Raw genomic sequence first — 22,016 nt, forward strand, 5'->3', positions numbered from 1 at the left:
ATGCTCCATGCTAAAAAACTAAACTAAAGTACCTCCCTGCTTGGGGAAAAGCAGCACATCAAAGAGATGGGTATGCTAACCCTTTCTGCTTGATGAGCTTGCTTTCTACACCAACAGCTTACCAAAATTCTGTCACCTCATTCTGTGCAATGTGTTGAACAACTCTGGATTGTGGACCCAAAGGGCTGGTGTCAAAATAACATTTGGTAGCGAAGGGAAGAATTTGAAGCATATCCATGCAGTTGGTGGGAGGAGTGGGTCTCCAGAAGTGAAGTCATCTGTGTGCGTGCGTGTGCGTGTGTACAGTATATGCGCAGTGCTTTTTTCTAAAAAAAATGTTTAGGGGTACTCTCATTTTGAGTCAAGAAAACCACCATTTTATAGTTCAAGTTGGGAAAAATAAATACAGTAAATGGACAAAAGTACAAAGATTCACAAAATGTTTAGGGGTATGTGTACCCCTGCGTCCCCCCAGGAAAAAATGCTTTCTCTCTCTCTCTCTATATATATACACATATGTACACACACACGAATGAGGTGATGAGATGGGTTATTTATGCAATTTCCCCCATAATTTTCCTGGAATCCTACTGGATCCTGCTTGTCGGTTTAACCATTGGAAAGTTAAGAGGATGTGAATAAGCAATTTGGATGACATTTTCCTTTGTGGATGTGCTCAAGGGATTGCGTCAGGAACTCCTCCTGCGAACGCCAAATGTTGCATTGAAACAGACCCAGGACAGTTTTGGGCTTTGGGGAGAGTGTTTCCCTAGATCCTGCAGGAGAGGGCTGTAGCCTCCATGCTCTGATCTGGGTGCATAGACATCTGTCTGATCTTGCAACAAAACACTAGATTAGCTAGACCGTGGCTCTGCTCCAACCAGTCTTTCCTTATGTGTTGGGGTTTTTTGAAGTGTGTGTGTGTGTGTGTGTGTGTGTGTGTGTGTGTGTGTGTGTCCCCATTTTGAGCAAAGGGAATGGGAGTGGTGGTGAACCACATTGCACATTTCCTCTGTTCACCTCTCTCGCTCATTTCTTTTCTCTACTTCCCCTCGCAACCCTTCTACAGGGTCCTCAAATGGGTTGTGGGGATTGTGGGACTATGACTGTTCACAGTAAGGATGACCAAATGATCAAGGACTGCCAGTTCATTGAATCTCCTCTAGCGAGCAGCCAAGCATACACCCTGTACAGACCTGAACGAGTATCCCAAAAGGAATTGTCTAGAATCTTTTCTTTTTCCTGCTGGCTCCTCTCTGGGGCCAGTACTGGGCATATTCACATGACCAGTGGAAAGTGTTTAGTATCTGAGATGATGGGGAATGTATGGCTCACGATCTGGAGTCTTGGACTGAGTGGGCAGTTTGCTGCCAATTGCTGTTAAACTCTCTTGATTGAATTATTTCTTTTTCAGTGCCTCAACCTCCTTCCTGTATCTCATCTTCTTTGGGTGAGTATTGGATTGTCATTAAATGTGGTGTGTACTGTAGAGCTGTGGGAAGCAGATCCTTGACAGTTACCAAATGGAACATCACCCAAAATCCTTAATGGGGTGTTATCAAGGATAAAGGTGGAGAAATGTAATGTAATGTGTTTGGGTTTCCGGGGTCTCAGAAATATGACCAGTCATTCGACTTGTATTTATTAACACTGCCTATTGCAACTTTCGCTGTGTGACCAAGAGATCTAGAAACTTTTAACAAAAATGAAAGCTGAGATTCTCAGGATGTGCCTCATTCAAATATGGAAGTGCGAAGGAAGTTGTAGAAAGAAGACCTTGCAGAGAGGTAGGAAGGAAATTCCTTCCTCTCCGAGAGCCAGTGTGGTGTAGTGGTTAAGAGTGATAGACTCGTAATCTGGGGAACCGGGTTTGCGTCCCCACTCCTCCACATGCAGCTGCTGGGTGACCTTGGGCTAGTCACACTTCTTGAATTCTCTCAGCCTCACTCACCTCACAGAGTGTTTGTTGTGGGAGAGGAAGGGAAAGGAGAATGTTAGCCGCTTTGAGACTCCTTGGGGTAGTGATAAAGTGGGATATCAAATCCAAACTCCTCTTCTTCTTCCTGTTCAATACCAATCCCGACTGACAGGCTTCCAGCACAGCTTACTGAGAGATTACAAATCACAATTGTACAATAAAGCTTGGGGGTGGTTTGCCTATGGAACAAGGCAGCTGTACAGCAGATAAAATTGCAACACTTAGAGAGGTAAAAAACTGATCAACCTAAGCCGAATAAACTAAAGGCTTATGAAATAAAGGTGTCTTTCCCCGGGGAGAATATTCCAGAGTCAGGAGGCCACACCTGAAAAGGCCCTACTGGTAAGATATGTTTTCTTCATCTAGCCCCAATCAACTGGCTGGGGATGATGGGATTTGTAGTCCTAAACGTCTAGAAGGTGTCAGATTGAGGAAGACTAGTTTAAAAAAATGGCAACTAAGTTTCATTATGATCCTCAGAAAGTCTTAGAATAGAGCGGTGATGGTTTCTGGAACCTGGTAGCCTCCTGATAAGTGCAATTTACATAATGTCTGAGTTGTCAGCACATAGAAAATGGAACGAGTGTTGTCCATCATTAGGCAGGCATTTCCATGAAAGTGGATTCAATTCTTTATGAAGCAGCAGAGGTGTTGTGTTCTGAGTTGTCTGCCCACTAGGTGGTGCCATCCATCCAGCACTGGGTTCTAGAGCAGAAAGGCCAAAATTCCTTAAGATTAGCCAGAAAGAGCTGAGAGTGGCATCCTTACAGACAGAAAACAACAATAACAACAACAACAGCAGCAGCAGTGGTGGTTGTAATAGTAGTAGTAGTAGTAGTAGTAGTAGTAGTTTGGATCCTTGCTATGTTAGGAATTCATTGCTCCATCCATTCAGAATCACGAACGTCTTCCTTGATTATCCTTTTTAAAGTCCAGATTATTGAGACTATAATTCCAGGGATAGTCTGCTGGAAGGGGTTAGTAAAATATGAATGAACCATCTCTCTCTCCCCTTCTGTCTCTCCATGATATTCTCTTTTGCTTTGCTGAAAATAAATTTCTGCTCAAAAGGGAGCTGACCCACTTCTGCTAAAGCTTCCAACACAAACATTGCTCAAGCCGCGTTCTTCCAGGGTGGGGCTCCGGGTGTGGGGGAGCCTAGTCTAAAGGATGGCCCCCTCCACATGTGATGAAAGAAACCCTCCTCCCCTGGCAAAACCCTGAGGGAGGCCAGGTATAAAGGAGGAGCAGGCTTCGCTGCTCCTTCCAACGGTTACAAGGAGGAGGCGGGATCTTGGCAGATCCTGTCTTCCACACCCTAATCCTGAAAGGCTGCCCCTGCAAAAAAAAAATCCCCTAGCCCCACACACCCCTGTGAAAGATCCAGGAGTCCTTCACTGATCATGGTCACCAGAAAGACTTTGGCTTCATAAATCAGATCCCTGTTTTATGCAAGCAAAGCCCCACACATCCCTGCTCCTGGATATGCTCAGCATTTCCAAGTCTGTATTTCTGCTTTGAATATATATTTTTAAGCTTGGGGTGTGAATGGGAGAGAGGATGTGAGCTTTCTCCTGCAGGTAAAGCATGCACACGTCCAAAGACAAACTTCTGGATATTGTTTTGCATGTAAATGACCCCTCCAGTGCACAGAGTACCTCATTCTTTTGGAGCGCGAGCAACCAAGAATGAAAAATGCAGGCCAACCCCTGTGCAAGGCCAGGGAAAGGAAAAGCATTTCAGGTTGTTGAGTCTTGTAAGAACAACGGAAAAACCCTGCTGGATCAGACCAAGGCCCATCTAGCCCAAGCTCCTATCTCCATCAGTGGCCAGTTGAATGTCTCCAGGAGCACACTAACAGAGTGTGAAGGCGGCAGCCACCCACTCTTGCCTCTCCCAGCATTTCACATTCAGAAATAGAGCACCTCTGAACACAGAAGTTCCATTTAGCTGTCAAGGCTCATAGTTGCTGCTCTGTGGACCCATTCCACGTATGCATTTGTCCAAGGAGAGCCACGCCTTTGCTCAGTGGCAGAATGCACATGGAAGGGTCTCGATTCAGGCCCTGGCAGGATCTCAGCCAGCAGGAAGACCCATCTGTGCCTGAGACCCTCAAGAATCCCAGGCAGGCAGGCAGGCAGGCTGAGTGGACTTGTACATTTGCAGCTATTCTTCTGTTGGTATGTTTTAAGGAGGCATCTTGTGATAGCAAGCTAATAAGTCTCTTGTGTGAAGCACTCCCTTTTTACTGTCCTGCTGCTGTGCGCAGGAGACAGGATACTGGGGTGGTGTCATCCCCTCACCCCCTGCCCCAGGTTTGTGTGGGAAGCATCTTCTCCTGGGGAGTTGCTTTGCCACTTTTAAATCTGACAAGGTGGGCAGCCCTTGAACCCTACGTGTGGACTTCCTGTGTGTACACGCATGGGTCTTCTGCACACAGTGCTGAAATGGGTGGTCAGCTTTGGGTGTGACTACAAGTTGATCAGCCACTATTGCAAGAGAAGCCACACCTCCATCCTTCCTGAAGATGCTGTTACTGATTGCAGCTCTTTGGGTGAGCCGACCAATCACTAGACAGCAGCTTAGAATGTCATTTCCTGGCATCTCTGGTTACAAGGCTCTCAGGCCTGGGAAAGGACGCCAGGTGAGATTTTAGAGCAGCTTTTGTTCACCTGGTACCCTTCAAATGTTTTGGACTACAATTCCCTCAGTCTCAGCCAACACATCCAGGATCTTGGGATCCTGCTGAAAAACTCAGTGAATGTGACAATCTGGTGTGTAGCTTCTACAAAAGGGCAAACTCTCAGGGGAAAGGTGCCCTTATCTATGCTGTGGCCATACTTGAAATACTGTTCTCAGTTTTGGTCCCTCCATTGTAGATCTAGGGAATGACAACCAAAATGATCAAGGCATCTGAGACAATTCTCCTTTGATGAAAGTTTTCAGCATTGCTGGTTTGGGGGCTTTTGAGAGTAGGGAATGGGGGACTTTGTAAAGTGATACATAGAGTGGAAAAAGTGGTTGGGAACATGTTAAGAACATAGGAACCTAAGAAGAGCCTTCTGGATCAGTCCAGCATCCTGTTCTCAAAGTGGGCAGCCCGATGCTTTTGGGATACCCACAAGCAGAACATGAGCACAAGAGGCTCCCCTCCCTGGTGGCTTCCAGCAACTGGTATTCAGAATCATTAGTGCCTCTGGCTGTGGAGGCAGAACTTAGCCCTTGCGGCTAGTAGCCATTGGTAGCCTTCTGCTCCAAGCTTTTCTCCCTCTTTCACGATGGTGAACTCTGGGTTATCATCCAATGGAAGCAAATCTGAGCAGTTAAAAGGAAATACTTCTTCACACAGCACACGGGGAAATTGTGAGGTTTGTTCTCACAATATTTGGTCAGCTTAGACCATTTAAAAGGGATTATTCAAAATACAGTGGTACCTCTGGTTGTGAACGGGATCCATTCCGGAGGCCCGTTCGCAACATGAAAAGCCCGCAACCTGAAGCGCCAGTGTGGTGTAGTGGTTAAGAGTGGTGGACTCGTAAATCTGGTGAACCGGGTTCGGGTCCCTGCTCCTCCACATGCAGCTGCTGGGTGACCTTGGGCTAGTCACACTTCTCTGAAGTCTCTCAGCCCCACTCACCTCACAGAGTGTTTGTTGTGGGGGAGGAAGGGAAAGGAGAATGTTAGCCGCTTTGAGACTCCTTAGGGTAGTGATAAAGCGGGATATCAAATCCATACTCTTCTTCTTCTTCTGCGCATGCACGAGCAGCGAAACCCAGAAGTAACCCTTTCCGGTACTTCTGGGTTGCCGCGGGACGCAACCTGAAAATACGTAACATGAAGCAAACGTAACATGAGGTATGAGGTATGACTGTAATGGAGCATCAGGATGCCTATGGTTACTAGTTGTGATGGTTGTGTACCACATCCAGGATCAGAGACAGTGTGCCTCTGAAGACTAGTTGCTGGGAGGATGTTGCAGTTGCGCTCACGCCTTGCTTATGGTAGGCTTCCCAGAGGCATCTAGGTGGCCACTAGGATGCTGGACTGAATGGGCTTTTAATCTGATCCAGCAGGGGCTCTCTTCAACAGAACAGAGGGGAAGAATGTGCCTCTATATCCACTGCATGTATTTAGTTATAACGGTTAGTTAGTTATCCTTCCCTTTCTCCCAAGTTTGGTCAGGGCAGGGTGCACAGATCTCTCCCACGCAAAATGTTTGTTCTTGCACAAGAACCCTGTGAGCTTGGTCAGGCTAAGTCACATGGTGGGGATTTGAACATGGACCCTCCCCAGTGTTTGTCTGACACCAGCCAGTTCACCACACTGGTCGCTCGGCAATGGAAGGAAGCGAAGGCAGCCCCTTCTTCCTCCGACTCCATTCACTTGTGATGACAGTTGGGGAGACCGACAAAGAAGGAACAGAGGCAGCAGGGTAGAGCCAGTGTGGCGTAATGGTTAGAGTGTCGGAATAGGACCTGGGAGACCAGGGTTCAAATCCCTGCTCAGCCAGAAAGCTCGCTGGGTGACCTTGGGCCAGTCACTGCCTCTTAGCCTACCTCACAGAGTTGTTGTGGGGATTAAATGGGGAGGCGGGGAACCATATACGCCACCTGGAGCTCCTTGGAGGAAAAGGTGCGATACAAATGCAGTAAAATAAATAAGGTATGAACAGGGTCCCTTCCAAGCAAAGCCAACTGTCTGCCTTGTTATGAGTGCCTCTTCTGTTCTGGCCCCTCTGCTTGAGAATCAAGTGGATTCCACTCCCGGTTAGATAAGGGATTCTGGTTTCTCACCCTGCCCACAAACAAACACAGCTTTCCACTTCAAGGTCCCCTTAAGTGAAACCTTTCCATCTGAAGGGAAGTATCACTGCCATTAAGAGCAGTTTAAAAATGCATCAAGTCAGCCACAGCCATATGACAAGAAAATTAAAAGAAAGGAAAAAACCACAAGGAAATGTCCACCCACACACAGAAGCCAGGGTGGGGCATGCTATAATTTTTTCCTGCCTATGGAAACCAGTGGAAGAAAAAGGAGAAGCCCAAAGTGGTGGTCAGCTTAAAAACGAAGAGAGAGAAAACGTAACTCCTGCGTCTAAGCTCAGTCATACATTCTCTCTCATCCATTCCAATGGGATTTGAATGTTTCTAAGGCCTTTCAGAGCTTGCTTCTGGTGTATTCTTAGGAATGCTAGAAGGTTGAAACTGTCAGACTGAGAAGAAATAAAGACTCTGTGCGAAATCCTCCCTTTTTCTCCCCTACCCACCATGTGAATACAAAGGAGTGTCAAAGGCGTAGAGTCCTGTGTTTACAAAAGGGTCGCTCTTAACATGGATGAGGAGGAGCAGCCCTTGGCCAGAAATTTCATGGTGGTGGTACAGAATCGCTGGGAACTATAGACAGATAGCCTGATTCATTGACATGAAATTTTATAAGGAATTTGGAAGGAGTGCCCTCTGCTTTGCGCTCGTTGACTAGAATACTGGAAAATGGATTTCTTAACCATAGAACTGTGCGGGTTAGAACATGGCCTCTGCTGTTTCCTTATATTCCCGCAAGTAAATGGGCTGGAGACTTGACTTTTGTTTTTTAAGTATTCAGGGAATTGATTTATCTATTAAAAAGAATTATATACTGCCTTATCATATGTGTGTGTGTGTGTGTGTGTGTGTGTGTGTGTGTCACAGCGGTTTACAGCAATATAAAAATATGGAACCATACAGTTCCAAGAACAAACGGAGTTAAAAGAAGTTAAAACCAAAAGAATTTAAAGCAAACATCAGTAGAAGAGGCCTAGAAATATTTCTGTGAGGCAGGCCAGTTCTAGGTTTAAGGGGGCACTGAGGTAAGTCCCTCTTGGGGTGTCCCCTCTGCTATGGAGGGGAGTTTGAAGTTGCTTCTGGTAGGCAGTAGCAGCACGAGGCAGCTGGGTCCAAGCGCCCTTTATATTTCCCATAATGCCCTAGGGCAGGGGTCTGCAACCTTTAAGACAAAAAGAGCCACTTGGACCCGTTTCCGAAGGAAAAAAAACACTGGGAGCCGCAAAACTATTGTGACATTTAAAACAAATATATCTCCGGAGCCGCAATCTGACAGCGGGCGGGAAGGTGACGTCGGGACAGTGCGTAACTAACGCACGCATCGCCCCCATGTGACGTCACAGCCAGTACAGCGCCCGCCACAGTGGGGAGTGTTGGGGCACACAATGCGCCTCCTCCCCTCGCTAGTATCCGCCCCGGAGCCGCGGCAAAGGTGTAAAAGAGCCACATGCGGCTCCAGAGCTGCGGGTTGCAGACCCCTGCCCTAGGGCAACATTCTAGGGCCATCTTGGGACATCTAATGGGGCCTAGGTTGTTTCCAGTTCTGGGCTGGAAAAATTATCTGAAGGTGGGAGAGAACAAGGGCAGGCATACAGAGCAAGCCAAGTTGGCTGCTGGCTCTGGGTTTTCCAGTAACCATAGGCAGCCCAATGATGAAGGCAGCTCTAGCAGTTGCTCGAGGGCATCCTTCACCAACCTGGTGCCCTCCAGATGTTTTGAACTATGGCAGCCTTGCTGAGTGGGGCTAACAGGAGTTGTAGTCCAACACAGATGGAGCGTGTGGGGTTGGCGAACACTCTTCTGGCATAACCTCCCTCATAGGATAGTTGTGAGGACAAATTGGGCAGGGGGAGTTCTTTGGAGAAAGTTAATTTAGCTGGGTTTTCAGCCTTGCCCTAACAAATAAATGAATCATCCCCATTCTCCACGGTGAGTTTGCAGGCTCCCTGCAGCTGTTGTAACATCCCATCCATTATCAAAATGGGGCTTTCTCCATCCTGGAGTGCTTCTTAGTTTGGAAACTGTTTTGTGTCCTGGAGGTGTCCCCTCCTTCCCTCCTCTCTGGTCTAAATATATATTCGCTTTTAGAAGGAAGCTGCTGGGCAATGTGCTGGGCCCTGACCATCCAAATGGCGCCCTTTTCCTTCTGGGCCGGAACACGGACCCAGCCTAATTGCATCTGTGCTGTCATTCTCCTTGTGCAGCTGAGCTTGTATGAAAAATTGCGCAGCTGCGGCTGCTGTAAGAAATAGATGGAGGGGAAATGAATCCAGTCTTGAGAGCTTTCTTTTTCCCTTCCCCAAAAGGCAGGCTCATCTGATAGCTTCAAATCAGAGATCCGGTTTGAGCAGGGGTGGAAATAAAATGTGCTCTTGTATAGCTTTTTCTTTATTTATTTGTTATCACCCTCGGCTGATAAGCCAGTAGGTGAGAGAACAGGCTATGTTTTTGCAGAGAGCCAGTTGCTGCTTATTTGTACTGAGTTGCATCCTCTTTTGTTCCAAGCAGCGTACAAATGTAATGAAAGAGCAAGGTTTAATTTCTGCAAAGAAAGACACCAGGGGATCGGTGCTGTGTGGAAGCTTCTTGCAAAGCTGACCTCTAAGCCGTGTGTGTGTGTGTGTGTGTGTGTGTGTGTGTGTGTGTGTGTTGCATCTTTTAGATTAAGCTGTGGTATGCATTGTGCACTTTGCACATGATCAGAGATGTTGTCTTCATTATTTCTTCTTCACGTTTATTCTAAGGTTGAGCTGTGGCTCAAATTAAGCTCAGTGACAGAGACTGCGAGCTTTTGGGGTGGAAAGACAAAATTAAAGGCAAGGTGAGGGGGGAGGCTGGGAGAAGGAACAGCATTGAAATGGGAGGTCCAGAGACATGGATCAGGAATGTGGAGGCCTTTTAATTCGGGATTGCTGCTTTGGATTCATGGTGCCCTCTTTGAATAGCGTCCAGATATGTAGCAAGCCGAGGGATGCGGGTGGCACTGTGGGTAAAACCTCAGCGCCTAGGACTTGCCGATTGCATGGTCGGCGGTTCGAATCCTCGCGGCGGGGTGCGCTCCCGTCATTCGGTCCCAGCGCCTGCCAACCTAGCAGTTCGAAAGCACCCCCGGGTGCAAGTAGATAAATAGGTACCGCTTACCAGTGGGAAGGTAAACGGCGTTCCGTGTGCGGCTCTGGCTCACCAGAGCAGCTTCGTCACGCTGGCCACGTGACCCGGAAGTGTCTGCGGACAGCGCTGGCTCCCGGCCTCTAGAGTGAGATGAGCGCACAACCCTAGAGTCTGGCAAGACTGGCCCGTATGGGCAGGGGTACCTTTACCTTTACTTATGTAGCAAGCCAGAATCTATTAATTTGTGAGTAATTACTAGATCAGTCTTCGTCAACCTGGTGCCTTCCAGATATTGCGGACTACAGGCTGGGGCTGATGGGAGTTGTAGTCTGGGATATCTGGAGGACACCTGGTTGATGAAGATTGGGATATCTTGATGAAGACTGTTCTAGAGGCACAGTTGGAAAACCCTTTCCCCTTCACACACTTCCCTGCCCCCTCTTCTTGCTAGTAATATGCGGACCTTTCATGAGGTCTCTATGGGCCTTTCCACACAATGGCTGTGTTGAAAAACCTTGGTGGACTGCAGTTTGTGGAAACCAAGCCTTATGAGGAACGGTGGATGGAGCTGGGTATATTTAGCCTGGAAAAGAGGAGACTGAGAGGAGCAATGATAGCCATCATATAGCTACCAAATATCTAAAGGGCTGTCACATGGAAGACGGAGCAGGTCTGTTTTCTCCTGCTCCAGAGGGTAGGACATAAACCAATGGATTCAAGTTACAAGAAAGGAGATTCTGACTAAACATTAGGATGAACTTTCCGACAGTAAGAGCCATTTGACAGTGGAACAGACTCCCACAGAAGGTTATGCACTCTCCTTCATTGGAGTTTTTAAAGCAGAGGTTGTACGGCCATCTGTCATGGATGCTTTAGTTGAGATACCTGCTTTGCAGGGGGTTGGACTAGATGACCTTCCAACTCTACAATTCCCATGAACACAGAGGTTGCTCCTGCGTCACTCCTGTCATGAGCAGCAAACCACAGATCCCTCTCGTAATGTTGCATCCAAACTGCAAATTAGCTCAAACAAGCCACCTCTGGGAATAAGCCTTGTGGGTTTGTGTCATGGCTTGTTAGGAGCAAAACAAACTGCAGTCCCCCATTTCAGACAGAATGGTGGAAAGTGTGGGATGGTGACTTGTTGCTCCCACTGGCTGGTGGGGAAGGGCATAACCGGAGCAGTGTTTGTGTGTGCAGGAAACCATTAACTTTAGCAATAAACTGTGAAACACCACGGGGATACTGTATACAAGAAGAAAAACAAGATGAGTAAAACCAGATAAACTTCCATGGACCATGAGTTTCATCTGGCAGGTAGGTACCTGGTCTGAGCCACTGTGCAATAGACCTCTGGCACATGTGGCACCACAAAGGGGGTCTCCCTAGATGATTACTGGGAATGGGCAAGTAGGGAGGAAGCAAGGTGGTCCTGCAGAGAGCCTGGTCCCAAGTTGTTTAGGAATTTATAACCTTAAATTTGACCCAGGAGCGTTCCTGCAACACTGGTGTTAGATGTGGTATCCCTTCATGTGGGAATGCAACCAACGAGGCAGAATGTGATCTAGCAACCATTTTGTGGCTGTTGCAAGTTCCTTGTTGATGACATCTGTGGAGTACTTTGTGTACACGCCGGGGTCAGAAGGAGGTTTTAGTATTTGCAAGACAGTGATTTATGTATGTATTGAATTTATACCCCACCTTTCCTCCAAGAAGCTCAAGGTGGCATAATACATGGTCCCCCCCCCCCCCAATTTCATCCTCACTACAACCCCGTGAGGTAGGTGAGGCTGAGAAGACTGCAAATGAGCCACAAAGACTGGATTAGAAGGCATAAACTTTACTGAGCCACGTGTTGCTTCCCAACAGTACACAAAATGGAAACTAGTCAAATCTTACCATATTTTTCGCCCTATAGGACGCACTTTTCCCCCTCCAAAAATGAAGGGGAAATGTGTGTGCGTCCTATGGGGCGAATGCAGGCTTTCGCTGAAGCCTGGAGAGTGAGAGGCATCGGTGCGCACCGACCCCTCTCGCTCTCCAGGCTTCAGGAAGCTATCCGCAAGCCTTGCGAGCACGGGGGAGCCCCGCGCCTGGGGGGGGAAATAATTTTTTTTCTTTATTCCCCCCCCCCCCAAAAAAAAAAACACAGGTGCGTCTTATGGGGCGGTGCGTCCTATAGGGCGAAAAATACGGTAACTTCCTTTCCCTGCTGGTGCCACCCAGAACTGATTCCCCCCATACTGACATTTTTAAATCACTTCAGTTCTTGTTCACGTTACAGAGGTAGCCTTGCAGTGTGTGTCTGTGAATGGAGCAGGGAGCAGGCACAATGCTATTTGTCCCAGAGCAGATTCCCAAAACGGTGAGCCACTCACCTTTGCTGCTGCTTATAACTTAGGAGGGGGCATGTATCTTGATAGGCAAGGCCTCCCTTGACAGTAGCACCTGGCATTGCTACATCCACAGCTTGGAACTTAGTTGACTGGTGTCTGTTGTTGTTTAGTCATTTAGTCGTGTCCGACTCTTCCTGACCCCATGGACCAGAGCACGCCAGGCACTCCTGTCGTGCTTCGAGAACACTATCCAACTATCTCGTCCTCTGTTGTCCCCTTCTCCTTGTGCCCACAATCTTTCCCAACATCAGGGTCTTTTCCAGGGAGTCTTCTCATGAGGTGGCCAAAGTATTGGAGCCTCAGCTTCAGGATCTGTCCTTCCAGTGAGCACTCAGGGCTGATTTCCTTCAGAATGGATAGGTTTGATCTTCTTGCAGTCCATGGGACTCTCAAGAGTCTCCTCCAGCACCATAATTCAAAAGCATCAATTCTTTGTCGATCGGCCTTCTTTATGGTCCAGCTCTCACTTCCATATACCACTACTGGGAAAACCATAGCTTTAACTATACGGACCTTTGTTGGCAAGGTGATGTCTCTGATTTTTAAGATGCTGTCTAGGTTCGTAATTGCTTTTCTCCCAAGAAGCAGGCGTCTTTTAATTTTGTGGCTGCTGTCACCATCTGCAGTGATCACTGCCTTGCCGTGGTGAAGGGGCTTGAATAACTCAGAGAAGCTATGAACTATGCCGAGCAGGGCACCCAAGACTGGTGTCTAAGTGGCAGCAAAGCCCCTTTCCCCAAATTTGGTTGGTGCAGCTGCCTCTCCCCGCTATGGAGAAGCATGACACACCAGTTATCCCTGCTTTGGTCACCTCTAGGTTGTAGTTCTGTAATCTGTCATAGGTGGGGCTGCTTTTTAAAAATAAGAAGAAGAAGAAAAAGAAAGCTCTGCTGACCTAGAATATTTATTCATTTATTTTGTAGCATTGTTAGGTCACCCACCCCTCAAGTCCTCTGGGCAGGTTATTGACTTCAACAAATGCAGAGAAAGTAAAAAACAATATCAATGCATTATTAATACCATGTTTAATAATACGCCTCTTGGCAATTAATTCTTTCACCTTTCAGAGTTGCTTGTGTTCTGTGTAAGCTGGATTTATCAGAAAATCTGATAAATGAGCACAGAATGTGGATTCCTGAATATCTGAGCTTTCATTTAAAAAATTAAAAAATAAAATAATCAGATGTTAGTTTGTGTATGGAAGTCCAAATAAAAATTAAAACTATTGTGTACTTTCCTGAGGAATTGACAAAAGGTAGAAATGGGAGAGAAAGTTGATTCAGTTCACAATTAAAATAGAATGCACCTAATTTACTCTTTCTAAAACGTGTGAACTGAGACAGCTTTCCTTCAAAATTCACAGGTCTGTCTCTGAATTTTGCATTGCTTAGCAAGAAATTTGTAGGTTCGGCAAAATGGCATACAAATATGTGTATATATTATGAGAAATTTGCGCTAAAATGCTGGTTAATTTTCATGGGACTTTAAAGAATAAAAAAAAGTCACAAGTTGATGTGGAAATGAAAAACTGAAAGAAACTAAAATTGATGCATTTGCCCAGCCCTAGGTGCAAACTGTCTGTTCATGCAGGGCTCTTTTTTGAGCAAGCCCTAAAAGGTAAAGGGTAAAGGGTCCCCTGACCATTAGGTCCAGTCGTGACCGACTCTGGGGTTGTGGCGCTCATCTCGCTTTATTGGCTGAGGGAGCCGGCGTACAGCTTCCGGGTCATGTGGCCAGCATGAATAAGCCGCTTCTGGTGAACCAGAGCAGCACACGGGAACGCCGTTTACCTTCCTGCCAGAGCGGTACCTATTTATCTACTTGCACTTTGACGTGCTTTTGAACTGCTAGGTTGACAGGAGCAGGGACCGAGCAACGGGAGCTCACCCCGTCGCAGGGATTCTAACCGCCAACCTTCTGATCGGCAAGTCCCAGGCTCTGTGGTTTAACCCACAGTGCCACCCGCGTCCCTGGCAGGGTATAAATGAATGTTGGTATACCATGGGCAGTCGTTCCATTCCAAACTCCCTCTTGCTTCCTGCATTTCAGTTTTAAACCTCCAGTCCAACCATGGGGAAGCAGAACAGCAAGCTGCGCCCGGAGATGCTCCAAGACCTCCGGGAAAACACGGAGTTCTCTGACCTGGAGCTCCAGGAGTGGTACAAAGGCTTCCTCAAGGACTGTCCCACCGGCATCCTCAATGTGGAGGAGTTCAAGAAGATCTATGCTAACTTCTTCCCTTACGGTGATGCCTCCAAGTTCGCTGAGCACGTCTTCCGCACCTTCGACACCAACGGTGATGGCACCATTGACTTCCGAGAGTTCATCATCGCCCTGAGTGTCACTTCGCGGGGGAAACTGGAGCAGAAGCTGATGTGGGCTTTTAGCATGTACGACCTGGATGGGAATGGCTACATCAGCCGGGAGGAGATGCTGGAGATTGTGCAGGTAACCTTTGGCCCTCCTCCTCCTCCTTCTCCTCCTTCTCCTTCTCCTTCTCTTTCTCCTTCTCCACACAGGCTCTCCAGCTCCCCCAAAACTTTCCCAGCAATGTCCATGAAAAATATCCTGAGCTCCCTCTATTGTTTCCTGCTTCCTTCAGTTCTGGGCGAGGTTTTTGTATTTCTGTCTTGAAGGTTATCGCTTAAGAAAAACCTATCCGATTTCAACATTGATCTCTTTACCTCTGACAGCTTTTGAAGTTGTTATTTATGCAGCTTACTGCAGTATTTGTAGAACTTACGGTGCTTGGTAATGTTGTCCTAGGAGCATTGTCACGCTTTGCTGGTTTTTAATCTATAAAAAAGGACATGAAGGTCGAAAGATTGAGGAAATGTTGCCTAATAGAAAGTGGATTAGTTGGGTGTCATTCTAGAGTGAATATTTTGAATAATTTCTTTTATGTGACTGACAGGCGGAAAACCGGAAGTTGTTTTTATTTCTATTCTATTCTATTCTTTTTTTTCTCCTCTAGTGTTTTCTTTTCTCTTTCTCTCTTTGTTTTTATTTAGATTAGAGATTAGATTAGTTTATTCTGAAAAAGCTTTAAAAAAATCTTATTTTTAAAAAGGGATGTGAAATTGGAAGTTGAGAAAGAAATTGTAACACGAACAGATTCATGTTAGACACCCCACAGAACTTTGGGGGAAAGTGAAAAGTGCTGATGAGCTCATTGCAGACCAAGCTTATCACTGAGGGCAAGTGCTCCAGCTGATCCACCTCTAAAGCCATCCCTGGGTGTATCAGAGCATCTGACAACACTCTTCCCTCCAGCTGTTTTGGACCACAGTTTCCTGCTGTCTGGGGCTGCAGGGAGTTCCTAGAATCATAGAATCTTAGAGTTGGAAGGGACCCTGAGGTCATCTAGTCAGAGCAGAAACCCCGTCAGAGCAGGCTGTCCATGGGTGGTCCATGCAGAGGTGTCAAAGGCAATTCTGGTGTCTCGACACCAGCAATGAGTGAATGATCCAGATGCACCCAGTGCAGATCCTCAGTCTTAAATCAGGCTTCTGGGAAGGAGGTGAGACCAAAGCAGCAAATCATGCAGAGAAATGACAGGGAGACTCCTCCATGGTGGGAACTCTGGCTCATGGGAGCTCTTTCAGTGATGAATTTTGTCTGGGAATTGTTGTCTCAGGGTCTCAGATGGGCAATGGAAGTCCTAATTGCTTATAGTATACTAGAGGCAGAAATAAGGGCTTGAAGATGCATGTCATGAGGTGGAGGAAAGAAAAAAACTTTCCCCTGCAGTACATTGGGAGGTGTCAAGTGAGAAGAAAGGAAAACAGATGCATTCTCCCCACTCTCCAGAAACATTATCTCCCCCAATATATAGCAACGAAATGCACATTTTTAGGGTTGGCTGGAGGCTTGCACAGGAGCTGAGAATTCACTGCAGCATTTGATGTAGTTCTCATTTTGGTTGGGTTTATTTCAAGCCGCCTTTCTCTTCCCACCTACCACTCACTGTTTGAAGGGAAGTGTTGACATTGCCTTTTTCAACCCCTAAGATATGTAATGCAGGAGGACCAAAATAGTTCTGGATAACTGGACCCTAAAACTCAACAGTTTCAGAATTTCCCCCTGATTAAAACTGGCCCTCACTTGCTTAATCAACCAAAGCCATAGTTGGTTAATGTGCTGATTAAGTTGATCAAAGCTTGCAGTCCTAATTGAAGGAGTGGGCAAATCCAGTCTTAAGGGGTAATTAATCTTGAGTGTGTGCCGTTAGTAGTGATGATTTAATCTATGCTTCAGTTGATTAACGCACAAAGCTTTAAGATATGTACCGGTACTTAGGCTGTGTTTATCAACAGTATTTGCAGTGGCTCAGAGTAATTCCTTGGAGGTGTGGGTGGGTGGATGACCTGTCAGTGAAGCCCAGGGGTTTTCTCCGGTTTTGTAGACAGGCCTTTCCTTCATGTCTGTCTGCTTCCCTTCTTCTGTTCCACACACTCTCTCTCTGCCTTATTCTCTTTCTCTCCCCCTCTCTCTGTCACTCTCTAAGCACTGCTGCAGATTTAAAGGAGGATACGCCCGACAGAGGAGATGGGAGAGCTGCTTTTCATGGAAATTTAATCGGCAAAGGGAGCAGATTAGCTGGGGTGAAGGGTGCGACTGGCTCGCCCCTCATGGATCCCTCTGTGCCAGGGCACTCTGGCAACTCCTCACCCCACCCTTCGCTGCCCACTAGACGGGAGGAGGGCAGGAGGGGTGGAACAGCTGTTCCATTTCTGTGCCACAACAAGATGAAATGAGACATGGAGGCTTTAATCCCGAGCAGTGTCAGCAAGTCAAAGGAAGCCGCGCCCCCCCCATCAGTGATTTGGATGGGAAATTAGGTCCATATTGCAAGATGCAAAGCTACAGACCTCTCAAAGGAGCCCCAGGGCACAGCTGTAGAAAAGTCCATCCCTAATAATTTTGGTAGCACTCTTTAAGCAATTTTTCAGAGGGATTTGTCTTGCGGGATTTGTCTTGCAGGTCTTCACAGCTCCTCCCCAAGAGATGTCAGAGCATCACCTTCATCATCACTATTCCTATTATTCCTCTTCCCATTTTTCAGGAGATGGAGCTGAGACTGAGGAAACTAGGCCTTCCCAGTGGGCACAGGCGTGAGGCTTGGATCCTGTCCCGCTTTTGCCCCATTCCCCTCGGTGCCTTTTGGCTTCATCTTGGCTTTTACCTCATCATCTAGATAAGAACTAGATGTTATTCAGTAAACGGGATGCGTTTGCAGAGAAGGAGCAGAGAGGGATCAGAAGTGCTGAAGCATCACATTTCTCCATCCCTTGGTGGTTAAAATTTGGAGGCCTCTTGGGACCCAATGAAGCTACCTCTGACATCTCAGGAATGCCCTAAATGGAACTCAGCTGGAAAGGTCTTCAGTAGGAAAGAGGCTGAATTTCACAACACCTTCACCAAGGCTGTTGCAGTGGAGGCTTTTTGTGTGTTTAGGACAGCTACATTCTGGGAGCAGAGACACCCCGAACCCCTGACAGATGAAGCAGGTTGGAGCAGGGAAATAGTGGAACAGAAAAGTGCCGTTCACCCCCCACATTTCTCCACTTTGTCTCCTCCCTTTTCTCTTCTTCTTCCTTTTTTAAAGTAAACTGCATCAGGGACATTAGTATACACATGTGATACATTCGTGCAAACCAAGGGCTATGTACACACGGCCGTTTACTGTGGCTCCAGTGCGCTCCCACCACAGGGGTTAGAAGCAGAGCATGTGTGACGTTAGCCACAATCCTGTAGTCTTTTGAGAAATATCCCTGTTCAATATGTTTTTCCTCAAGCCAGCTTTCATCTGATTTGAAAACACAAACCAGGGTTTATGGTGAGGTGTGCATTGTTCAGACAGCTGTTGTGCATGCGCAGACAGCAGCTTTGTCAGAAAGGAGTTCAGGTGGGATTGCAGGTTTGGGGAAACAAATTGGGTCATGTGCATCAAGCAAATATGCTCCTGTCCCTTCTCTGGTGTGTACAGCAATGTGCAAATGCGGCTTGTATGCATTGCGGGGAAGCAACCTCACTCCATTTTAAGCCATGAATGTGTTCATAGCCTAGATCTCTCTCCAAAGAGCAGCCCTGGTCTTCAGCAGCTTCCTGGGCTGTGCCCTGGTAAAAACAGGCGGTGGAGCCTGCAGGTTTGGTGGGTCCAACTCTGGTGTGCTTCACAAACTGATGCCTCCCAGATGTTTTGGGCTGCAACTCACTGGCTGATGGGAGCTGTGGTTCAAAACATCTGGGCACCACGTTGAGGAATGCTGTCTTACACCCAGAAGAGAACCAGGTTTGATTTCAGCCTGCTGCAGCTGTTGTTCTGGTTCTGTGTCTTTTCAAACCACAATTTACTTTGAACATTCCTCTGTGCAGCCAGAGTGGGGGAGGGAGCAGAAACCCTTTGTAAATGAACTTGCCTTTGGGGATCCCTTTTTATTCCATAATGCTGACATGCATTATGGTTGTTTTTGATCCCATCCGGGTTAAAGCACCTGCTTTTTGGGAGAGAACAGGTGGGTTCCCCACAGAAAGCAAGAACTAGTCCAGATTGCTTGGAGGCAGCCGTGAATCTTTTAACTGGGTCTTGGATATTTATAAATTGGAGCTCTAAAGTGTCCTTGGCAGAGAGAAATTGGAGCACCTGGGAGGGTGGCTTCTTTTTTGTGCAGGTGAATTAAAGCTGGGTGTGTTCCAAGATCAGTCGAGGGTCCCATCTACCCATTCCTCTTGAGAGGTAGAAAGAATAACAACATCCCCTTTCAGGTTGAAAATCCAGATCTGTGAAGGATCCAACCGTCCGGGGCTGGCAGGAGTTGCAGTCCAGAGCAGTTCAAGAGCACCAGGTTGGGGAGGCTGACCTTGTAGCAAATGGCTGCCGTGAACATCAGTGAGGGAGTTGGTTCAGCCAGGTGTTGGAATCCTGGATTTCAAACCTTTATCCAAGATGTGAGAATTCACTGGAAGGGTCATCCTATGTTCCCTATCTGTAAAATGGGAATGACAAGGGCTTGCAATGATGATGATGGTGATGATGATGATGATGATGATGAGTGCCACAAAATAATCAGCGATCAGAAATCCACACTTATTTTGGTTTGGTTTGAAGTATCATGGCCATTTCAGGGTTGGCTCTGGACCCTGATCTGTCTATCCGGAGGGGCTTTTGTGGAATTTGCTAGGTACTCACACAGAGCAATGAAACATGGTGAGGAGGAGGGCTTGTGCCCTACTTTTCCTGAGGTTGCTTCCTTAGACAAAAGAACTCAGCAGCATCTTACGAGGTTATGGAAATGCAACACAGACCAGTCACCTTGATCTCAGTGGCAGCTGGCCTGGGGAGTCTGCCTCCCTCCAGATGTTGCTGCACTCCAGCTCCCAACATCCCTGGGCGTTGACCTCGCTGTCTGGGGCTGATGGGAATTGGAAATCCCACACAACATCCAGAGGGTGCCAGGATGGGAACATTTCCTCCCCACCACTTCATACTAGAATTCAGGGTCACTGAGTTCCAAAAGCAAGTCACTTGACTTCACACAACACACAGCCAGCTTATGGAACTCACAGCCACAAGATAGTGGTGTAGGGTCAGTCGCTTAGACTGACTAAGGGTTTGGCAAATTCACAGAGGATAGCCTTTCTGTTAACAGCTGTCTGCAGAGGTAGTATAGGAGACAGCAGGGGAAAGTGGACGTCGCCTCCAGGTTCTCCTTGGAAGCTCCAGGACACTTCTGTTTCCAGCTGCTGCAGGATGCTGGTGCAATGCCTGTGTTCTTACTGAATTTCCTGCCTAGCTTTATATTGCCATCTCCTGGTGGCAGGAGAGTATTGCATGTTTGCATTAAGGGTTGCTGCTGCTGCTGCTGCTGCTGTTGTTAACCTGGGTTTGCCCTCCTGGACTCTGATCTTGCCCCATGCAGGGCAACCATGCAGAAGGGGTGGGGTGGTAGTGGTGCTGGTGGTGGGAAGACTGACAGAGAGACAGAGACACTTCCCCATCTGTCCTTACAGTTTGTTTTCCTCCCCATTGAATCCTGTCCTCAATGTTTAGAATATTAATTACCAATTTCTCCAACCACGCAATGCACACAGCCTCCTGGGAAACAGCAGGCCTGGGTAAAAAAGAAAAGAAAAGAACATTATTTTGTAAATGCTGCTGTTTTATTTAATCAAGTCTGCTCTCCTTTCTTCCTTTTGGCCTCCGAGCGCTTGGAGATTGCACAAACATAGTGGCATTTCTCGTTGACTCTTACCCAGGGGGCCTCCACCACTCCTTAGAGAAGCCTGCCGTACCCTTGGTCTGGCTGGGGCTGATGGGAGCTGTTAAGCATCTGGCGGGCACAAGGTTGGGGAAAGCTGGCTTAGGGCAAGAGATACTAGGGTGGGGAGAGGATTAGACATGCATTAGATGTGGGAAGCTCCGGAGCAAAACCAGGAAACCCAGAGCTGAGCAGATGGTGCTGGCAGCTCTTGAGTTACCAGCATCGCCCAGCTTGCCCAGACAATGCTGGAGAGGTCACAGGCTGCTCTGGAGGGCCCTCCCCATCAACCCCTGCCATCTGCGCTGTGCTGCTGGCCTGGCACGCAAGGAGGCTGCTGCATTTCACACGCTTTCTTCTGACCCGTGGCAGGAATCTTTGCACAACCTGAAGATCTGAGATGGGCCTGCCTGTGTGTGTTAGTGTTGCATTGGGAAGGTTGGGAAAGTTTTTGTAGAGTTTCTGGCAGACCTTATCATAGGGGCAGCCAATGTGACGCCCTGCAGAAATTTTGGACTACAGCTCTTGTCATCCCCAGCTAGCAAGTCCAATGGTCAGAGATGATGGGCGTTGGAGAGAACAAAGTTGGCCTGCCCTGTCTTAAAATATGAATTCAGAGGTGTTGGGAACGCTCAGCAGTCTTTTCCCCTGGAAATATCTCCCCCGCCCCCACCCCCGGCAACAATTTCAGAGGCTTGGGGGCTGGTTGTGACTATGCACTTTTAAGAGGAGCCGCATTCTCCATTCTGCATGGCATTCTCCTCTTTATTGATCTGCCTGAAAGGCAAAATAGAGCTCAAGAGGGAGAACTCCTTGCTTAAGCTGACTGTCCCCACAGGGCTGCAGCTCGGAATTTGTGTCTCAACTGGTTCCCCGCTCCTTCTCCACAGGCCATCTACAAAATGGTCTCGTCTGTGATGAAGATGCCTGAAGATGAGTCAACTCCTGAGAAGCGGACGGAGAAAATCTTCCGACAGATGGATACCAATAATGATGGTAAATGAAAGGAGAGAAAGATTAAGAGGCAACCATCATCCTTAAATCCAGAGCTCTTAGATGGAAAGGCAGGCATGCTGATTAAATATATCAGTTGGGGCGGGGAGAGTGACAGGAGGATGACCCACACAGTGATTTGGCAAAGCTGGAGGTCAAAGGTGGTGGGAGGCAGGGAAGGAAAGCCAAGACGCCGTCCTGCTGCAAGGACAGGTTTTAGCATCTGCTTTGCATGCAGAAGGTCCTAGGTTCCATCCCCAAACGCATTTCTGTGTAGGATTGGGGAATGCCCCCTGGTCTGAAGCCCTGGAGAAGGAAGATCTCTTCCTGCTAACTCACCTGCAAGGTGGTTGCCACTTGGGAACAACCAATCTAGATGGTTTGGACAACAACTCCCATCAACCGATGTGAGTGCAGCTGTGAGATGGATGGATGGATGGATGGATGGATGGATGGA

The 22,016-nt window shown here is 47.5% G+C and overlaps 1 protein-coding gene across 2 annotated transcripts in view; it reads left to right on the top strand.

Moving 5' to 3' along the window:
* The window catches only part of HPCA (hippocalcin), a 30,080-nt gene that overhangs the window by 3,410 nt on the left and 4,654 nt on the right, over positions 1-22,016 (top strand). Inside the window, exons 2-4 of one of the 2 annotated variants that reach the window (XM_028739121.2) lie at positions 1,415-1,450; positions 14,355-14,753; positions 21,457-21,562. In XM_028739121.2, coding sequence (XP_028594954.1) covers positions 14,376-14,753; positions 21,457-21,562 — 484 coding nt within the window. In that variant the 5' untranslated portion in view covers positions 1,415-1,450; positions 14,355-14,375. The remainder of the gene's footprint in view (positions 1-1,414; positions 1,451-14,354; positions 14,754-21,456; positions 21,563-22,016) is intronic. The other variant, XM_028739123.2, reaches the window with a different exon arrangement.

Source organism: Podarcis muralis, chromosome 7 (assembly GCF_964188315.1).
Source record: "Podarcis muralis chromosome 7, rPodMur119.hap1.1, whole genome shotgun sequence".
Taxonomy (NCBI): domain Eukaryota; kingdom Metazoa; phylum Chordata; class Lepidosauria; order Squamata; family Lacertidae; genus Podarcis; species Podarcis muralis.